The sequence below is a fragment of the Camellia sinensis genome, chromosome 14 (genome assembly GCF_055761805.1).
Source record: "Camellia sinensis isolate YWXY chromosome 14, ASM5576180v1, whole genome shotgun sequence".
NCBI classification, from domain to species: domain Eukaryota; kingdom Viridiplantae; phylum Streptophyta; class Magnoliopsida; order Ericales; family Theaceae; genus Camellia; species Camellia sinensis.
Genome location: NC_138974.1, coordinates 31363558 through 31380394, shown reverse-complemented (window position 1 = coordinate 31380394; position 16837 = coordinate 31363558). Strand labels below are relative to the sequence as shown.

Below are 16837 nucleotides of genomic sequence, written 5' to 3'. Positions count from 1 at the left end.
CATGACACTGACAGTTGCTTTCGTCTTCGCCATGATGTACAAGATCTGTTTGACAACAAGGTCATTGCCGCACCAACTCAGTCAAGTCTATCGGCACTTGATCAGTGAACTTGTAGGGGATAATGTGATGTGACCAGGGGGTGAACCACCTGCGAGCGGTGCTCAGTTTACTCCAGATGCGGCGTATGGCACGCACTGTTTTGAGCATTTGTAAATGCTGGTTTTTGTAGCTTCTGACTTGGGTGTTGAGTCAGTTCTGTGGTTTTGCTTTGAGTCTGTCTCTTTGTTTTGAGTCAGTCTTTTTGATTAAGGGTCTGTCTTGTTGTATCTAGTTAGTCCTGTTTTGTTAGAGTCTGGTGATTTCAGGGGTGTTACCTCGGACATCACTTGTTTGTTTTGTGTTTGTCTCTTTGTTTTCTTTTGAGTCTGTTTCTGCCTTGGGGCCAGTAATGCCAACAGATTTTGAATAAAACAGCAGTGATTTTCACACTTTTGTGTTTGCTTCTGCCTTACGCTAGTTGTGCCAGAAAGTTTGAATGAAGCGATAGTACTTTTCACCTCCTCTTCTATGCCTTGAAATTGTTGCATTGACCTAAGTTTTTCAAAACTTTTTGAACATTGTGATGAAAACAAAGAGGAAGGAATTCCTCCGGATTTGCAAAATTTTTTTTGATCAATTGAGAGAAAGAGAGGCATGCTAAGCCTTTAATGATTGAGATCATGTTTGTTAATGTGAGTACTGAGAAGGACCCTAGCTTGATCCAGATTGGTTCTACACTGCCTCAGGGCGAGCGATTTGTCGCTTTCTTAAAAGAAATTTCAAAAAATGTTTTGCGTGATCCTGCGAAGACCTGTGTGGAATCGCTCTTGAGATTGTGCAGCTTAGGATCGCTCTCAGCCTCGAGACTCAACCCCTTTGCTTTCAAACCTTGAACTTGGATTCAGAATGTTCAACGGTCAATTACAATATGAGCCCTGTGTGACCAGATTTGAAGCACCCCTCGAACTAGGGGCACAAAATGTCAGATGCGCTCGAAGAGTCAAAGATGAGTCTTTTCTGCAAACCAGGGAAGACTGGCAAGAATGCCAAAATCCCAGAAGGGGGAAAGGAGAAAGTATTGCTGAAGGACAACCGAGTTCCTATCCACAACACTAGGGGCAAATTCAACCTCCATTAGATGGACTTCTACATTATCAGCGAACAGCAGCCATTCTCCTGGATTCAAATGACTTCAAGATCTCAAACCATTCAACATGGACAAAGCTACACTTTTACCCTTGAGAGGCTCGTTGGGTCGAAAACCCAGAAGGGCGACCCAAACAAAAGTTAGAGCAAGAAAAAGAAAAAAAAGAACAAAGAAAAAGAAAAGAAAAGAAAAGAAGAAAAAAATGAAGAAAATGAAAAGAAAAGATGAAAAATAAAAAGAATTGAAAAGAAGAAAAACAGAGCTCGCAAGGTTGAAAACCCGGAAGGGCGGCCTTGGCAAAAGTTAAAACGCAAAAGGAGAGGTTAATACCCGAGTGTACTTTAACCCCTGAACTACGTAAGGCTTGATTCCCATGTTTGGGATACGTAGGCAACTTCATTCTGAAGTCCAGCCGTAAAACACTTCAAATCTGACTGTGTCCATGTGATAGTTCTGGTCATCTTTGTCTTCTCTGTATTCGAGAATTTGGTTGTAATTGTCACTGTGAGGACTGGTTGCCATGTGCTGCGGCGCTAGTGAGAACTGGTTGCCATGTGCTGCGGCGCTATTCAGACTGGGGACAACTTTCCGTTGCCATGCAGTGTCCTTCAAGCAAGGGGCAATTTTTCTTCGGATCTGAGGTTGTACATCTCGAGGGTAGGTTCCGTGCTCGTTGAGCAATGGCCGTTTGCAAAAAACAGTTTTTGAGAATTTTTACTGAGGTTGACTATTTTTCTTGAAAAATATTCCATTTTCCAAAACTGGACCTTTTCTTGGACCCCAAAAAAGAAAATTTTCAGTGCTTATAACCTAACTTGCATGATTTCAAATCAGAAAATTGAACAAGCATGTTAATCTAACTCTCATGTTGGTCAAAATTGTTTTAGTAGAAAACCAAACCAAAAAAAATTTGGTCAAAATGATGAAACTAGGGGCACAGTTGAGTCAGCCTTCATGTCTTTTTCCCGTTGCCAATGCATTTGCCAGAAAGGGCACCATACTTGCCAATAAGCGCACTCTCCCTGCCAAAAAAGGGCATAGTTGAAACTGTCAACAAAGGAACTGAAAGCTCTCTCATCCTCCAAGCAACGAGGTATCAATCCAAGTGCAAAGCACGAACTGGAATGGATCAAGATACTCCACTCCTTCATCTGGGGCATTGACTAAATGTCACCGAAAGAAGTAGCCGCGAGTTGATAATGTTGGGCATAAACCCACAACTATCATTTTTATCTATTAACCACCCAGGGGGGGATAAAAAAAAAATAAGAGATTGAAGAATAGAGAGATATGCACTGAGAGAAAAAGTGAGGAAAAGGGCTTTTCAAAGAAAAAAAAAGAGAGCCTGAGGGCCGAGTGATGTGAGAATCACAAATGAGAGAGGGTGGGAAACAATACCCAGAGAAACAGGCTCCCTGTATATGTCTGAGTGTCGTGTCTTTCTGTTTTATCTCGATTCTTGTCTTCAGTCATTTTTGAGTGTCTGTGTTTGTGTTTAGGTTGTTTTCCTTTGTTGAGTCATGATGTGCTGTGTTCAGTCGTAGGCTCAATACCCGGTCAAGAACTCATTTCTCAATTTCAAAAATAAAATCGTTTTGCGCTCCGAGTGCCGTGTCGTTCTCCACATCTGTGCAAAACAAGATTTGTTCTTTCATAAAACCGCAAGGTTCAACCCAGGTCATGCGCAAACAATAAAACCAGGACCTATCTGAAGCTATATAGGTTCCAGACTGCAAAGCAAAAGAAAAAAGGAAAAATGTTGGGTATCTGCGTTTGTTTTAACTTCAGTAAGTTTCAAGATTGCATTCCGTGTGTACCTCTTCAGGTCTTGCTAATGCTTCGAAGTATGAGTGTGCCTCTACCTCAAGCTCAAGATCAAGTCTGCTTCAAGCAAGGATGGCGATCAAAGGCGCTCTCCCTAAGTACCATTCCCTGCCAGAGGCATCTTGGCTGTGTTCGCAATGAGTTCCTAGGAAACCAACTGCGACGATGGAAACTAGAATTCGAATGGCTGTTGCCTAGAACGCAAAGGTTCGGGATTTCCGAGACTAAAGTTTGGTTTAAATACCCAGAGGCGTGTCCTCGGCTTGAAATCTGTATGGAAGCCCCATAGGTTGAGATAGCGTGTATGCATCTCAATTCTAGATACCGAACCAACCTAGTCTGTCACCCCGTTGGAGAATAGGGAAAGTTGTGAATATGATCAGGAAGAAAGGCAACATCCAAAGTGTTCTACGTGAAGAACCCTTGTCAGTATTTCAGAGCCTTTGTACTGTAAGTTGAAGGTAAGTGTTCGAAGAGCACAATGGAAGATCCCCATCGGAGAAGAGCAGTTCACCGCCACTCACCTCATGAGGTGCTTTCTAAAGCACTGCTTTGTCCATTTATTACTTTCCTTAAGCATCATGCATTGTATTGCATTGTACTTATCAAGTTTCTTTCTCATTCGTGCACAATATTGTATGTACGGTTCATTCAAAGAAGTTCCGTTTAAAATCATTCACTTAGTGTATCAATCACACTTCATTTATTTAGTGTATCAATCACACTCTCTTCACTTAGTGTATCAATCACACATTCTCATTTTCTGTATCTATCACACACATTCTCATTTTCTGTATCTATCACACATATTCTTATTTTTTGTATTTATCACGCACATTCTCGTTTTGTGTATCAATCACACTTCATTCATTTAATATATCAATCATACTCTGTTCACGTAGTGCATCTATCACACTTTGTGTTCACATTTAGTATATTGATCATACTCTGTTCACATAGTGCATCTATCACACTTTGTGTTCACCTTTAGTGTATCTATCACACTTGTTCACTTAGTGCATCTATCACACTTTGTGTTCACCTTTTGTGTATCCATCACACTTGTTCACTTAGTGCATCTATCACACTTTGTGTTCCCCTTCTGTTTATCTATCATACTTGTTCACTTAGTGCATCTATCACACTTTGTGTTCACCTTCTGTGTATCCATCACACGTGTTCACTTAGCGCATCTATCACACTTCATGTTCACCTTTTGTGTATTTATCATACTTTTTCACTAAGCGCATCTATCACACTTCGTGTTCACCTTTTGTATATCTATCACATTTGTTCACTAAGTGTATCTATCACACTTTGTGTTCACCGTTTGCGTATCTATCACACGCTCGCTTTGTGTATCCATCACACGTTTACTTAGTGTATCTATCACATGCTCGCTTTGTGTATCCATCACATGTTTACTTTGTGTATCCATCACAGGCACGCCTTGTGTATCCATCACATGTTTACTTTAGTGTATCTATCACTACACTCACTTTGTGTGTCTATCGCACATGCTTACTCACTTTGTGTATCTATCACACCTCATCCACTTTTGTGTATCTATCGCACATGCCCGCTAAGATTGCATAATCTTTTTATATCCTTTCTGCATGTAATGTAGTTTGTTTTTTATTCTTGCTTAAAACTGTTGCATTTATTGTGAATATTTGCTTCATTACAGCTCGCTGCTTTGTATTGTCCTGAGTTGCGTTCGGCTTTGTGCATATCGTTTTGCATTTTGCCCCATGCTTGCGGGCACATCTTTGTTTATCTCGCCTGTTTGTCTAAGTCATCGGCCTTGTCAAAAATGGGTCGTCTCTAGGCTTTGACATTCACTCCTGTCACTTATGACTTCCGAGTTCTGTCAAAGAGGGACAACTGTAGACACCCCATTTTTGACTGACCTTAAGACTCAGACGTCACCAATTGAGCGCTCGGTGATGATGCATATTGTGCTCGTTCTGAGGTTTTCGAGTCTTGGCTGCGAGCCTTGCCTCCGAACTTCGAGGCTCTTTTGTGCTTTGCCTCGGTTTGTGAACCAAGTCCTGTTTTCTCTTCTCGAAGGGAGGGAGAGGTCTCGTAGACCATCTCTTAGTGCCCGTTGGCTACGTTCCGTGGCCGTAGGCCATTTTTCCCGTTTGGAGACTAGTTTTCGGTTTTCGGTGTAATAACCCTCATGCTGCTTACCGACTAATGACTGATTAACCGCTAATTACTGTTAACCGAGACTGATTATGACTGATAATTGAACTGAATAAACTACGGAACTGACTGACTGAAAACTGGAACTGAATTGACTGAGTATGTACGTTTGAATTGCATTCTATCTGTTGATTGTTTATTTGATCTGTTCGTATTTTAGTGTTTAAACTGCTAATTGAAGGCCTTATCGGCGGCCGAATCCGGAATTGATTAATGTTTTATGATCGTCATAATTAATGTGATTTTATGGTATAATTATCTGAAAACTGATTAGGTATGATTAATTGAGATTAAAATGAGTTAATTGCAAGTTTGCCGTAATTACCAAATTGCCACCCTTAGTGGCCCACTCAATACATATATTTGAGCCTCATTACACCTTGAATCAAAACACATTTTGCTCAGCCTTTCTCCTTGCTTTGCCGACTAGAAAGAGGAGTACAGTGTTTCAACTTGATTCATCTTTAGAATTGCTTGGAATTGGAGGAATTAAGAGGAGTTCTTGCTAGATTAAACCTCTAGACTTGCATTCAAGGAACCTAGGTATGAATTTCATCTTCTCGATTTGTCTTTAAGTTGATTCATGCATGGTTCATGTCTAATTGTAGAGCTAAGTCATGAATTGGTTCATTAATGGTGAATTGAAGCTCATTTCATGCATGCGTGTTTGTAATATAGATGTTTGAGTTGTTTTCATGGCAAAAGGGTACATGCATGTTCATAATTATGTTTAAGTCCATGATTTCACCATGTTTTGAAAAGATTGGCTCCTTAGAGCATCAAATTGGAGCTTCAAAATGATTTAAATTCATGCATGATTGCATGTCCTCCATGTTTATGTTATTGGTTTGAAATTGAGTGTGAATTAAACACCCTTGGGCTTTGATTTCTCAAATTGAGCTTTGAACCATGTTATTCTATGTGTTTATAAATGTTTTCCAGAAAATGGGCCCAAGAGGATTGGTTTTGATGTATTTGAATGTGAGTTTGAGCTTGGAGGTGCAATCTGGAATTCCCAGATTCTGCACTTCCGCTCGAGCGGGGGAAGTGCCGCTCGAGCGTGGAATTCGAGCATCCTGTATCTCTGCACTGTTTTACAGTCCGCTCGAGCGGAGGATTGGGCACTCGAGCGGAGTCATGTCTCAAGCTCGAACAGGCGTCGAGCGGTGATTTCACCCATCCAGTACTTTTACAGTACGCTCGAGTGGGAAAGTTTACGCTCAAGCGTGTACCTTCGTTGCATGTCCGCTCGAGCGGGACTCTGTTTTTCTGAAAATCTTGAAACAGTCTTCTGATCACATCTTTGCATCCTCATCCCATTTAGGCATTCTTAGACCTAGTCTAAGGCATCTTATTGAGGATATAGATGTAGAACACATCGAGGCAAATTAGGGATTAAGTTGTTATCTTTCCCAACTGTGTAGCTTAGTGTGTGTTCAACCTGTGAGCTGTGTAGGGTTGGCGACTGGGGAGACACGCTCTAGCATACTGTAGCCCAAACTTTGTGAGTAACAATTGTGTAAAGATATGTTCAAATGATTATCTTCTGAATACTGAACTGAACTGTTTACTGAACTGATATTGTTTACTGAATGAATATATGTCCTATCTTTTGAACTGTATTGTGGCATCCTTAGCACCTACTGTTACTGACTGTTACTGTTACAGAGATCTCCGTCGGTTCCCTCGTGGAACCACTACTGTTTACTGATTGATGGCCATCATTATTGTTCGGTCTTTAAGACCTACTGTTTACTGCTATGCTAATGGATGTACCACATATGATTAAATAACTGTTCTGACTGAAAGACTGAAGTATTGTTTAATGAACTGATTTCATTACTGTAAGGACATTTCATTCATAACCCCTTTACGCATTATGTTATTCACTGGGCTTTAGCTCACTGTTTATATATATATGTAGGTGCTCAGCCGCCAGATCGGAGCTAGGAGCGTGGGTTAGACTCCAGTTTTGTCAAGCCAGCCTTTGTGCCTCACTGAGAGGTTCCGAGTTGCCATGCTATGGCTTTGGGGTGTCTTGTTTTTCCCCCGTCTGTCTCCATACTGTTTGGATTACTGTATAGACTGTTAACTGCTAACCGTACTGTTATCAAGGGATTAGGTCCCGGCACTGTGACTGTAAATTTTGTATAGACTGTACTGTTTGTATATGTGAATGCATGAAAAATCTTTTTGGCATACAGACTGACACAGCTCAATGGACACTATTCATTTACTGTATTGGCTTCCGCCAGGCCCTGTACTCTGTTTTATTATTCTACTGTTCTACAGGCCTTCGGTAATTTCGGATTACTGGCCGGTTACGGTGCTAAACCCATAGGGCCGGGTTTGGGTCGTGACATTCGGAGTCGTCGGCCGTACGTCTCGGTTCAGGACCGCTTAACTACCTCCGTTTGCTCCGGTTTTTGGCACACACCTTGTTTCCTCTCTTTTAAGGGACACTGTGGCCCGAGAGACCACCTTCGTGGTCGCACGCTACTTCTGGTACCTAACAGCCTGTTTTCGGGGCCCCGGGCTGCGCGTTTTGGCCCCCGAACCCTCGTTTTGCATCGGTTAGGGTTCATTTTTGGTATGGACCCTATTTTTATTGTTAGGAGGTTGGTAGTATGGTGGGAGACTAGCAATTCTTTTGGAAATCATTTTCTCTCTCCTCCAGCCGATTTTCTTGACAGAAAGCTGGTTTTCCTCACTTTTGGGCCATAATTTCTGGTCTCCCATACCACCATTGTGTTGTACTCATCTGGGAGGCAACCAATATGGGTAGGCCGACCAGCTTTTCTTCCTGACCCTTTTGAACCTTGCTAGAAAGCTGGTTTTTCTCTCTCCTGAGTCACATTTTCTGGTCTCCCACCATACAGCTGTATTCTACTCATCTGGGAGGCCACCTTTCTGGTATGGCCGATCAGCATTTCAGCTTGACCCTTTTGAATCCTAGTCGGCCGACCAGGGTAAGTGGTCGGCCGACCACTTGAACTGGTCGGCCTACCTTCGGCTTTTTGGCCTTCCTGAGTGCAACACAACTGTGCCAGCTGTGAAGCATTTGACCCTCTTTCCGAGATTTCACCCTTTTGTTTGTCTTCTTAAGGAAGCTTTGGTCCATTTGCTTAGCTTCTAGGAGAAGCTTGACCCTTTTGATTAAGCTTCTTTGAGAAGCTTTGACCCTCTCTTGAGGCTTCTCCAAGAAGTCTTGGCTCTTTTCCTCTATAAAACCAACCCTCCTCTCCACTTGCAAGGGTTGAACATTTTGGTCTCAAGATAGATACACTCCTCCATATATCTCTACATCCCAAGCCTCCAAACTCCATTATTCTTGGCCATTTACACTACACCTCCTAGCACAACACCTCCACCATCTATCCAAGCACTTTGGAGCTGATTTTCAGAGGTTGAAGACTCACTATTTTGGTCCAGAAGCTGCTGGCCTTCTTCTCTTCAAGGGTAAGTCTCCATTTCCCCCATTTTGACATTGTTTTGCTCCATAGTTTAGCCCTATTTGCAAGAATTTTTGGACTTCGACATAAACTAAAAAAAGTCTTGTTTTGAGCTCCTCTTCAAGTTTGTTCAAGATCATTTTTCTGTTCGGGGTCACCTTCCCCCTTGCATGCTTCATTTCCTCATGTTTAAGGCTATGCATTAGAGCATTTGTGTTGGATTTGGTTTGGCCTTTTAACCACTGAAATCTAGTGGATTTTCAGTGGCTTAGATGTGTTTTTGAGCCCTAAAATCAGAGAGGGGTGACCCTCTCACCGCTTGTTCTCTTTACTAGCTTTGTTGGGCTTCCAAAGGGGCTCCTACTTGCATATTGTGAAGTCATATTTCAGGCCCTATTTGGTGAGTTTTAAGGTCTGCCTTGACTCTGTCCGGAGCCCATTTTGCCATATTTTGTGTCTTTGATGCATATGTAGAACAATCTCATTCAAGGCCTTTCAAAGGGGCCTTTATTTGTATGTTTCCTAGACCCATTTCAGGATCTTTTTAGTGTGTTTTAGGACCCTCAGAGCCTCTATCCAGAGTTGGTTTTGCCATTGTGTGTGTCCATCATGCATGTGTAGAACAACCCCCTTATTGGCCTTTCAAAGGAGCCCATCATTCTTGCATGCATTGACTAAGTTTCAGTGGTTATTTGGACATATTTTGGCATGGCATACTTCTTTTTTTGGCTGGTTTGGTGAGCCTTAATATGCTCCATATAGTTGTAGTGTACCTCATGGTTCACTAGCTTTCTTTGCATGCTTTGTTGACCTTTGATTTTAACACTTTTTGGCCATGCCTTAAACTGATATTGTGCTTATTTTGGACTGCCCTAGCTCTGTTTTTGGGTCTTGTGGTTGAATGATGTTTGTTTTGCATATTTGTAGTTCAATACCCATGCTTAATTTTGAGTTTTGAGGCTCATTACATGCATATACTGAGGTATTTCCTTGTTTTGGGGCCATTATACATCATATTTCAGAGCATGTTTGAGTTCCATATTGTCATGTTTTATACTCTTTAAATGCGTTTGAGAGTCGGGCTTGTATGCCTCATTTACCGACTATTGAATGAGCTCCATTTCGTTGCATTCCGAGCCATCATTTTAGGCCATTTCTCCACTATTTCAGACCTGCCTAAGGTCTGTTTTGGGTTGATTTTTCCATTAGTGCATTGCTTTGGGTACCTCTAGTGTAACGCACTGCACTAGTTTCGGTACCTGGGCCCCCTAGCGTGCATTGTGTGCCATATTTTCATGATTTGAAACCATTGCGCATCATGTTTCAGAGCTGGGAATTGCATGTTTGTAGGCCATCTTTCATCCCTTGCCATGTTTTGGTAGAGTGGCATTTGATACCTTAGGGTTAATCCTTTGCATCCGTGCATGTTTGCATGTATTTCGGTTGTCTCATTTTCATCACATGGCCACTAATTTGAGTGTGGCTGAGGTCCACTCATATTGGTTTAAGTCCACCTTGCATTGTGTATGCCATGTTGCAACGTGTTGTGCATGTTATGTTGTTAGCATTGTGTATGCCATTTTAGTCCATAGCATTGCGTATACTAGGTTGCATGTTAGTCGCATTGTGTATGCCATCTCATTTGCATTGTGTTTGGGATAGGAGTTAGCCCAAACACGGAAAACGAGGGACGTTTCGTACTCAAAGTGACGACACGTGTCTCAATTCCCAGTCGCCGACACTCCGGATTAACCATGATGGAGTCTAAGCCTTGTTGTGTTTATACTTGCATTCATTCCATTGAGTCGTGCAATTCGACTTCTCGGCCATCATGCATCGAGATGCGTGATTGGTGGCACGAGGATCGAGGTCTACACTCCCTTGAGCTTGTGCAAGGACGGGGAGAGTGGTCTTGCACACATATGTTGAAAATACCTTGCTTTCTCCCCCTCTTGCCTTTGTTGCAGAAAAACCAGGATCCAAGGGCAGAAAGTGGTCGGCCGACCAGGTTTTCTGGCAGGCCTACCACCTTTTTGGTTTCCACCACAAAAGGTGGTCAGCAGGTGTCTCCCAAGCCAACACCTGGTCGGCAGCCTTCCCAAGGTGGAGTTTCAACCTTCTGGAGCTTTGTGCAAGTTTCTAAAATCAGTTGCAAACAAAGGCGAGACGAGGCATCGCGATGGAATTTCCCGACGAGGCAACTCAAGCATGTATGCATCCATTGTCATCCAAAACAGAGCTGAGGCGGTCCATGAACTTGCATGCTAGTTTATTTGCTTTCCTAGTTAATTTGTTAATTAATTAGCGTTTTGTAATATTTAATTATTTATTCGGACTGTATTATTTATTCAGACCCTCCGAGCGAGGGCACAATTATAATAAGTGTGCGTGTGTGTGATGTATGTCTTCCAATCCCACGTCTTTCTCCCTTTTATTTATCAGCTTATGATGGCTAGATTAGGGGATGTTTCAATTAGCATACTTATGCTTGCATGTTTGCATCATTCATCTGTCTTGCATGCACCGGGCTCGGCGCATCATACTAACTGCATCGTATTTCAATTCCGAGTTGAATACTTGATAGTTGTAGCATTCCATATGCCATCTGTAGAATAGCCGAGCCTATTTTAGTTGCATTAGGCATTTTTGTATAGCTAGGATCATACACGGATTTCTAACATAGCTTTTGTTTTGGCTTGGAGTACTCGGTAAGTTTTATGCTTTAGCATCCTTGCATGCATGTGAGTGACTGCCATGATAGCATGCTTACCATGAGGCTAAACTACTTATGTGATATAACTGCCTGAATGCCTGTGGGTGAAGATTAGATTATCTGAATTGGAATAATGCATTGACTGTGAGTTTTAAGCCCACTAGCCAGTGGCAAAAAAAAAAACCATCTTTTCTAAGCCCACCCGAGGGTGGCAAAACCTGCATTTTAGCCTACTTGCGAGTAGCAAATCATTTTCGAAACAAACATGAGATGTTTTGTTCCAATTCAGGCGATCCGGTCTATATTTGTATGTTGTGCGCATCACGTAGTAAATCTAGGCTAATAACCGGAATAAGAGAACATAATATTTTCAAAACTTGATATTATGGTTAGTAGAGGCCGATCTTTGATCGGGCAAGCGGGGGTGCTCACGAAGTGACCTTCCCCAATCGTACCCAAGTTCCCGAGCTGAGGCAACTTTAGTGATGACGGACACGTGGCCTTAGGCAAACGAGTCAGGATTTCCTAAATTCTCCAAAATAAAATATTTAGGTGGCAACTCTGTATCTGGCAAAGCAGTCCATGTTTGACACTTCTTTCAAAAAATATATTTTCAAAAACGATTCGCCGGATTTGGACTCTTTGATGATCCATCGGTCTTACATTGCACTCTGCGAGATTAGATACAGGACCGTGACATTTGAGTCCGAACTGTAGTGAGCCCAAATGAAAAAAATGAGGGATTTTCCTCCCGGGACGTTCGGGGATGTCTACACTCCATTGGTTCAACAGACCCCACTTGCAAACGTCCAAGTGGCTAAGGGGAGTGCAAGTGTAGCGGCTGCTTCCACTGTTCCTGCTGTAGTCCCCTTAAATTTGGATTGACTTGTAGAGGTAGTTGTCACCTTAGCCACTCATGCTGTTACTATTGTCGCTGGGACCTCTGACCCAGTTGTTTCGGCAACTTCTAAGCAGCTCGCGGACCTGTATCCCACTCACTTTCCCGAAGTGCCAACTGACCTTAGGGTATCTTAAGATTTTTATACTGGGATGGATGCTACTGTTGTACCAGATCTGAACGTCTGAGACTACCAAATGGATGACCTCTTTTTGGAGCGACACGATGGTGTAGGCAGCTTTGGCCTTTCTCGTGAGGCCAGTTCACCCGATCGCCACCTAGCATCTACCCATTCCAATGCTGCAGGGTAATCATCATCAAGGAAAGTATGTCGCCCTCAAACCTTTGGTTGCTCTACCAGTCTCCCTCCAGTAATTGAAGCTGGAGGCGGTGTGAGAGAGTCCCCTCAGTCCTCAGGAAAAGTTTCTTTTATAAGTTATCGGGTCTCATTCGAAGCTACTCCCACTCTTGCTCACATCCAGGCGCTACATCCGGGCACCTTTACTGGTTTTAATGTTCCTGGATCTATGGTGCAGACAGCGCTGCTAGACTCATTTGCCAGCTTCATTCGCGACCTTGCTGCTAAGAAGATTCTAACAACCCCCAGCAAGTTCGTGGAAAGTGGTGAAACCAACCTAAGCGATTTTGAGAGGAATGGTTTGGACCTATCGTAGATGAGGGATAGGTTTCAGGCAGTCGATGGTTTCTTGACCATGTAGACAATGTAGCGATGATTACATCTTTGGAGGAGACTGTCAAGGAGTGTGAGGGTACCTTGGAGCAACATCGACAAAACCTAGCTCGGTTCAAAGGGAAAGACTCTGCGCTGGTTGCCCAGCTGCCTAGGGATGTGACCCTGATGGACTCCCTCATGAAGGATTTGATTTGATTTAGTGTGACTCTGTTATGACTCCTTTTCTTTGTACTTTTGCTATCTTTTTTCTTTCTCATTTTGTTTTTGAACATTGTAATCATGCTATGAAAAACTTTGATGTATATGAAAGCAAAGATATTGAGTCTTACTTTATTGCATTCTTTTCATTGCCTTTACACATCTTCTAAGGCTAAACAAAACTCTTGCTATGAACGGAACTCCGCCATGACTAAGTTTTTTTTTTTTTTTTTTTACAAGGCTAAAGTTTCACTAAGTATGAAAAACTTTCCTTGCACTAAGTGTTTACAGGAGTAACAGGGTTACTAAGTATATGACACTTTCTTTACATTTTTCTTTGGAAGTATTAACAAAGAAACTTACAGCTCTATTTTTTTTTTTTCTTTTTTTTTGACAAAAGAAATTAAGGAAAATACTCTTTGACATACTTGGTGTTGATAGGGCCAGTTCTGAACCCATCATCTACTATTGTCAACTTGTAATACTCACTGCTGCATGCCTCAGCAACTTTGTAGGGGCCTTTCTATCTGGGTGAGAACTTAGGGATTGGTTACCCTCGCATGATTGCGTCCACTATCTTCCATACCAAGTCCCCTTCCTTGGACTCCCTATGTTGAACAGACTGATTGTAGGCGTGAGCTATAGACTGATAATACTTTTTCATTGCCAGCGAGGCTCGATCCCTTGTCTCTTTGGCTGCCTCTATACTGTTTTTTCTGCTATTTAGAACCAAGTTTGCAGACATAGCCATTCTTGTTAAGGATACTGCCAACTTAACTGCTAACACAGCTTCGGACCCATATGCTAGGGAAAATGGGGTTGCTTGAGTTAGCTTCCTCTTTGACGTTTTATATGCCCAGAGTGCTACGGGGAGTTGTTCGGACCATGTGCCCCCTGCATCATCCATCATTTTACTCAATATTCGAATGAGAGTTTTGTTGGTGGCCTTAGCTTGCCTGTTCCCTTTGGAGGTAATATGGACTAGACTTGTGGTGCTTGATCTAGTAGGCGTCCAACAGTTTTCCTACATGGCGGTTTACAAAGGGAGTTCTATTGTCAGACAACATTACTTTGGGTATGCCAAACCTACAGATTATGTTTTCTTTAATGAAGTTGGTCGCTCTTGCCCCGTCTACCTTCCTCATCGGTATAGCCTCTACTACTTGGTACTAACCTCAGTCGCTGCAAGTATCCATTTGTGGCCTTTGGATTGTTGCGCTATAGGACCTACCAGGTCAAATGCCCAAGTATGAAACAGGTAAGGAGTCTTGATGTTGTGCAGTTCAACCGCCGATGCATGTATCAAGTTCCCAAACTTTTGGCAGGATTGACATCTCCTTACAAAGTTTTTAGCATCTTCTTCCATTGTTCGGTTAGTAGTAGCCGAGGTGAATAAAATGTCCATATAATCGTTGCCCTCCTTGATGCTTTGTCTTATGAGCTTCCCTCAGCACCTCATTTGCCTCGTTTTTTGATAAACATGCCAAAGATTCCCTTTCAAAGCTTCTTTGGTACAGCTTGCCTCGGTAAATGAAGGAGCGGCGGGCCCGCCTCTTAACTCTGATTGCATCGGCTTTGTTCTCAGGCAGTGTGCCATTTCCAAGGTAGTCAATATATGGCTGCCTCCATTCTTCACTGCTTAAGAAATGGGCTTCCTTTTTGTTAGGATGAGATTGACACTTTGCACATTGCCTCTGCAACTTAGTACTTTCATTTTCCACCTCTGGCTAGTAATACCCTTGCCTCTGTATCTGTTAGTATAGACTGATATCTCCATCTCCGCAGGACTTAGCATGGATCTGCTTAAGTCTGTAAGTTATTTCTTGTCTGGCGACGCATCTTGCCAGCAGGTTGTTTGGACCGCGAAAATATAACTCTCATTTGAGGAGCAGAAATGATGCAAGTTCGGCCGGTCTAATTGTTCCCTGGCCTGTTTTCAACTGCTAGATTATCTCTGCTTTCTACCCTTCAGCATCTTGCTTTGTATGTTCTTCAGCAAACACTACTGGTGTTTTTCTTTTCTCGATGATGATGGCTATACTATCATCTGGTATATCCACCTTTGCCCCCAGTGTTGCCAAGGTATCGTCGAAACGGTTGTGTGTTCGAGAGGTATGCTGGATTTGGACATCATCAAATTAAGTGAGCAACCTTTGAACCACGGTCCAATATGAGACCAACAGAGGCTCCTTCAGGGCGAAATCACCCATTGTTTGCTTGATAACTAGCTTGAAGTCACTCCAAATTTTTAACTTCCGAAGGCCCTTCTTTTGGGCAGCAATTAGACCCAGTATTAACGCCTCATATTCAGCCTCGTTGTTTGAACATTCAAAGTCAAGCTTATATGATAGATGAGATTTTTCTCCTTCTTGACTGGTTAGTGTTATGCCAACTTCACATTTCCCAACTCCGGAAGCTCCATCAAATTTTAAGTCCCAATAAGTCTCAACTGTAGCTGCTGAGACATGGACCTCGCCTGGTAGGGTACCTCTGCAGGTTCATGTTTACCAGATGGAAATACGACTAGCAAGTCTACAAGTGTTTGGCTCTTAATTGCCTTGGGAGTAGCACAAGCGATGTCATATTCTGCTAGAGCGAAAAACCATCTTACCATTCTTCCAGTCAAAGCGAGCTTGCTCAGCAAGTAGCAAACTGGATCACTTTGGGTCACAGCCTGGATCGGGTGTGCCAAAAAATAGTGGAGCAACTTCTGCTCTGTGAAGATTAAGGCTAAACAATGCCTTTCAATTAGGGTATATCGCAACTCAGCACCATTGACTTTGCGATTGATGTAACAAACTGGTTTCTCAATGTCATCTATGTCTTGGACAAGTAGAGCTCCAATAGACCGAGGTGTAGAGGTCAGGTACAGTAGCAGAGGCTTTTTTGGTTGTGGGGCAATCATTGTAAGTGGAGAGGTAAGTGTTTTCTTCACCATATTAAATACTTGTTGGTGTTCAGGCAACCATTCAAACTTGTAATTCCCTTTCAGCAGTGTCCCAAAGAAAAAGGTTATCTCAGCAAGGGCTGAAATGAACCTTCTGAGGTATGACACTTTGCCTAGGAATTTCCTCATGGCCTTTTGAGAGTGTGGTGGTGGCATCTCCATGATTGACTTGATTTTATCCCCATTTACTTCGATCCCACGCTGGTGTACAAGAAAGCTAAGGAACTTGCCGGCGGTAGCCCCAAAGGCACACTTCAGAGGGTTTATCTTTAGGCAAAATTTGCAGCAATGTTGTAAAACTTTTTCCAAGTCGCAGAGGTGTCGGTTTGCCTCAATAGACTTGACCACCAGATCATCCATATATACTTCCACTTCATGATGCAACATGTTATGAAACACTGCAGTCATATCCTGTTGGTAGGTTGCCCCCTCATTTTTCAAACAGAAGGGCATCATCGTATAGAAAAAATTTCCCGAGGGCATTCTGAAAGCTATATTTTTCTGCATCTTCTGGTGCCATTTTGATCTAGTTATAACCACTGAACCCATCCATGAAGGAGAACATCTGATGGCTTGCAGTAGAATCAACAAGTGTGTCAACATGGGGCAATGAAAACTTATCTTTCGGGCAGGCCTTATTCAAGTCGCGAAAGTCTACGCAGACCCTGATCTGACCGTTCTTCTTCCGCACAGGCATAATATTTGCTAGCCAAGTT

The 16837-nt window shown here is 42.6% G+C and overlaps 1 protein-coding gene across 1 annotated transcript; it reads right to left on the bottom strand.

The window, feature by feature from the left end:
- Nucleotides 1-13724: 13724 nt before the first annotated feature.
- On the bottom strand, nt 13725-14540 carry LOC145806883 (uncharacterized). Its single transcript, XM_082904729.1, has 2 exons — nt 14349-14540; nt 13725-14198 (listed from the first exon to the last, which is right to left on the bottom strand). The coding sequence occupies exons 1-2, from the start codon at nt 14538-14540 to the stop codon at nt 13725-13727; spliced, it is 666 nt and encodes a 221-aa protein (XP_082760855.1).
- Between the last annotated feature and the right edge of the window lie 2297 nt (nt 14541-16837).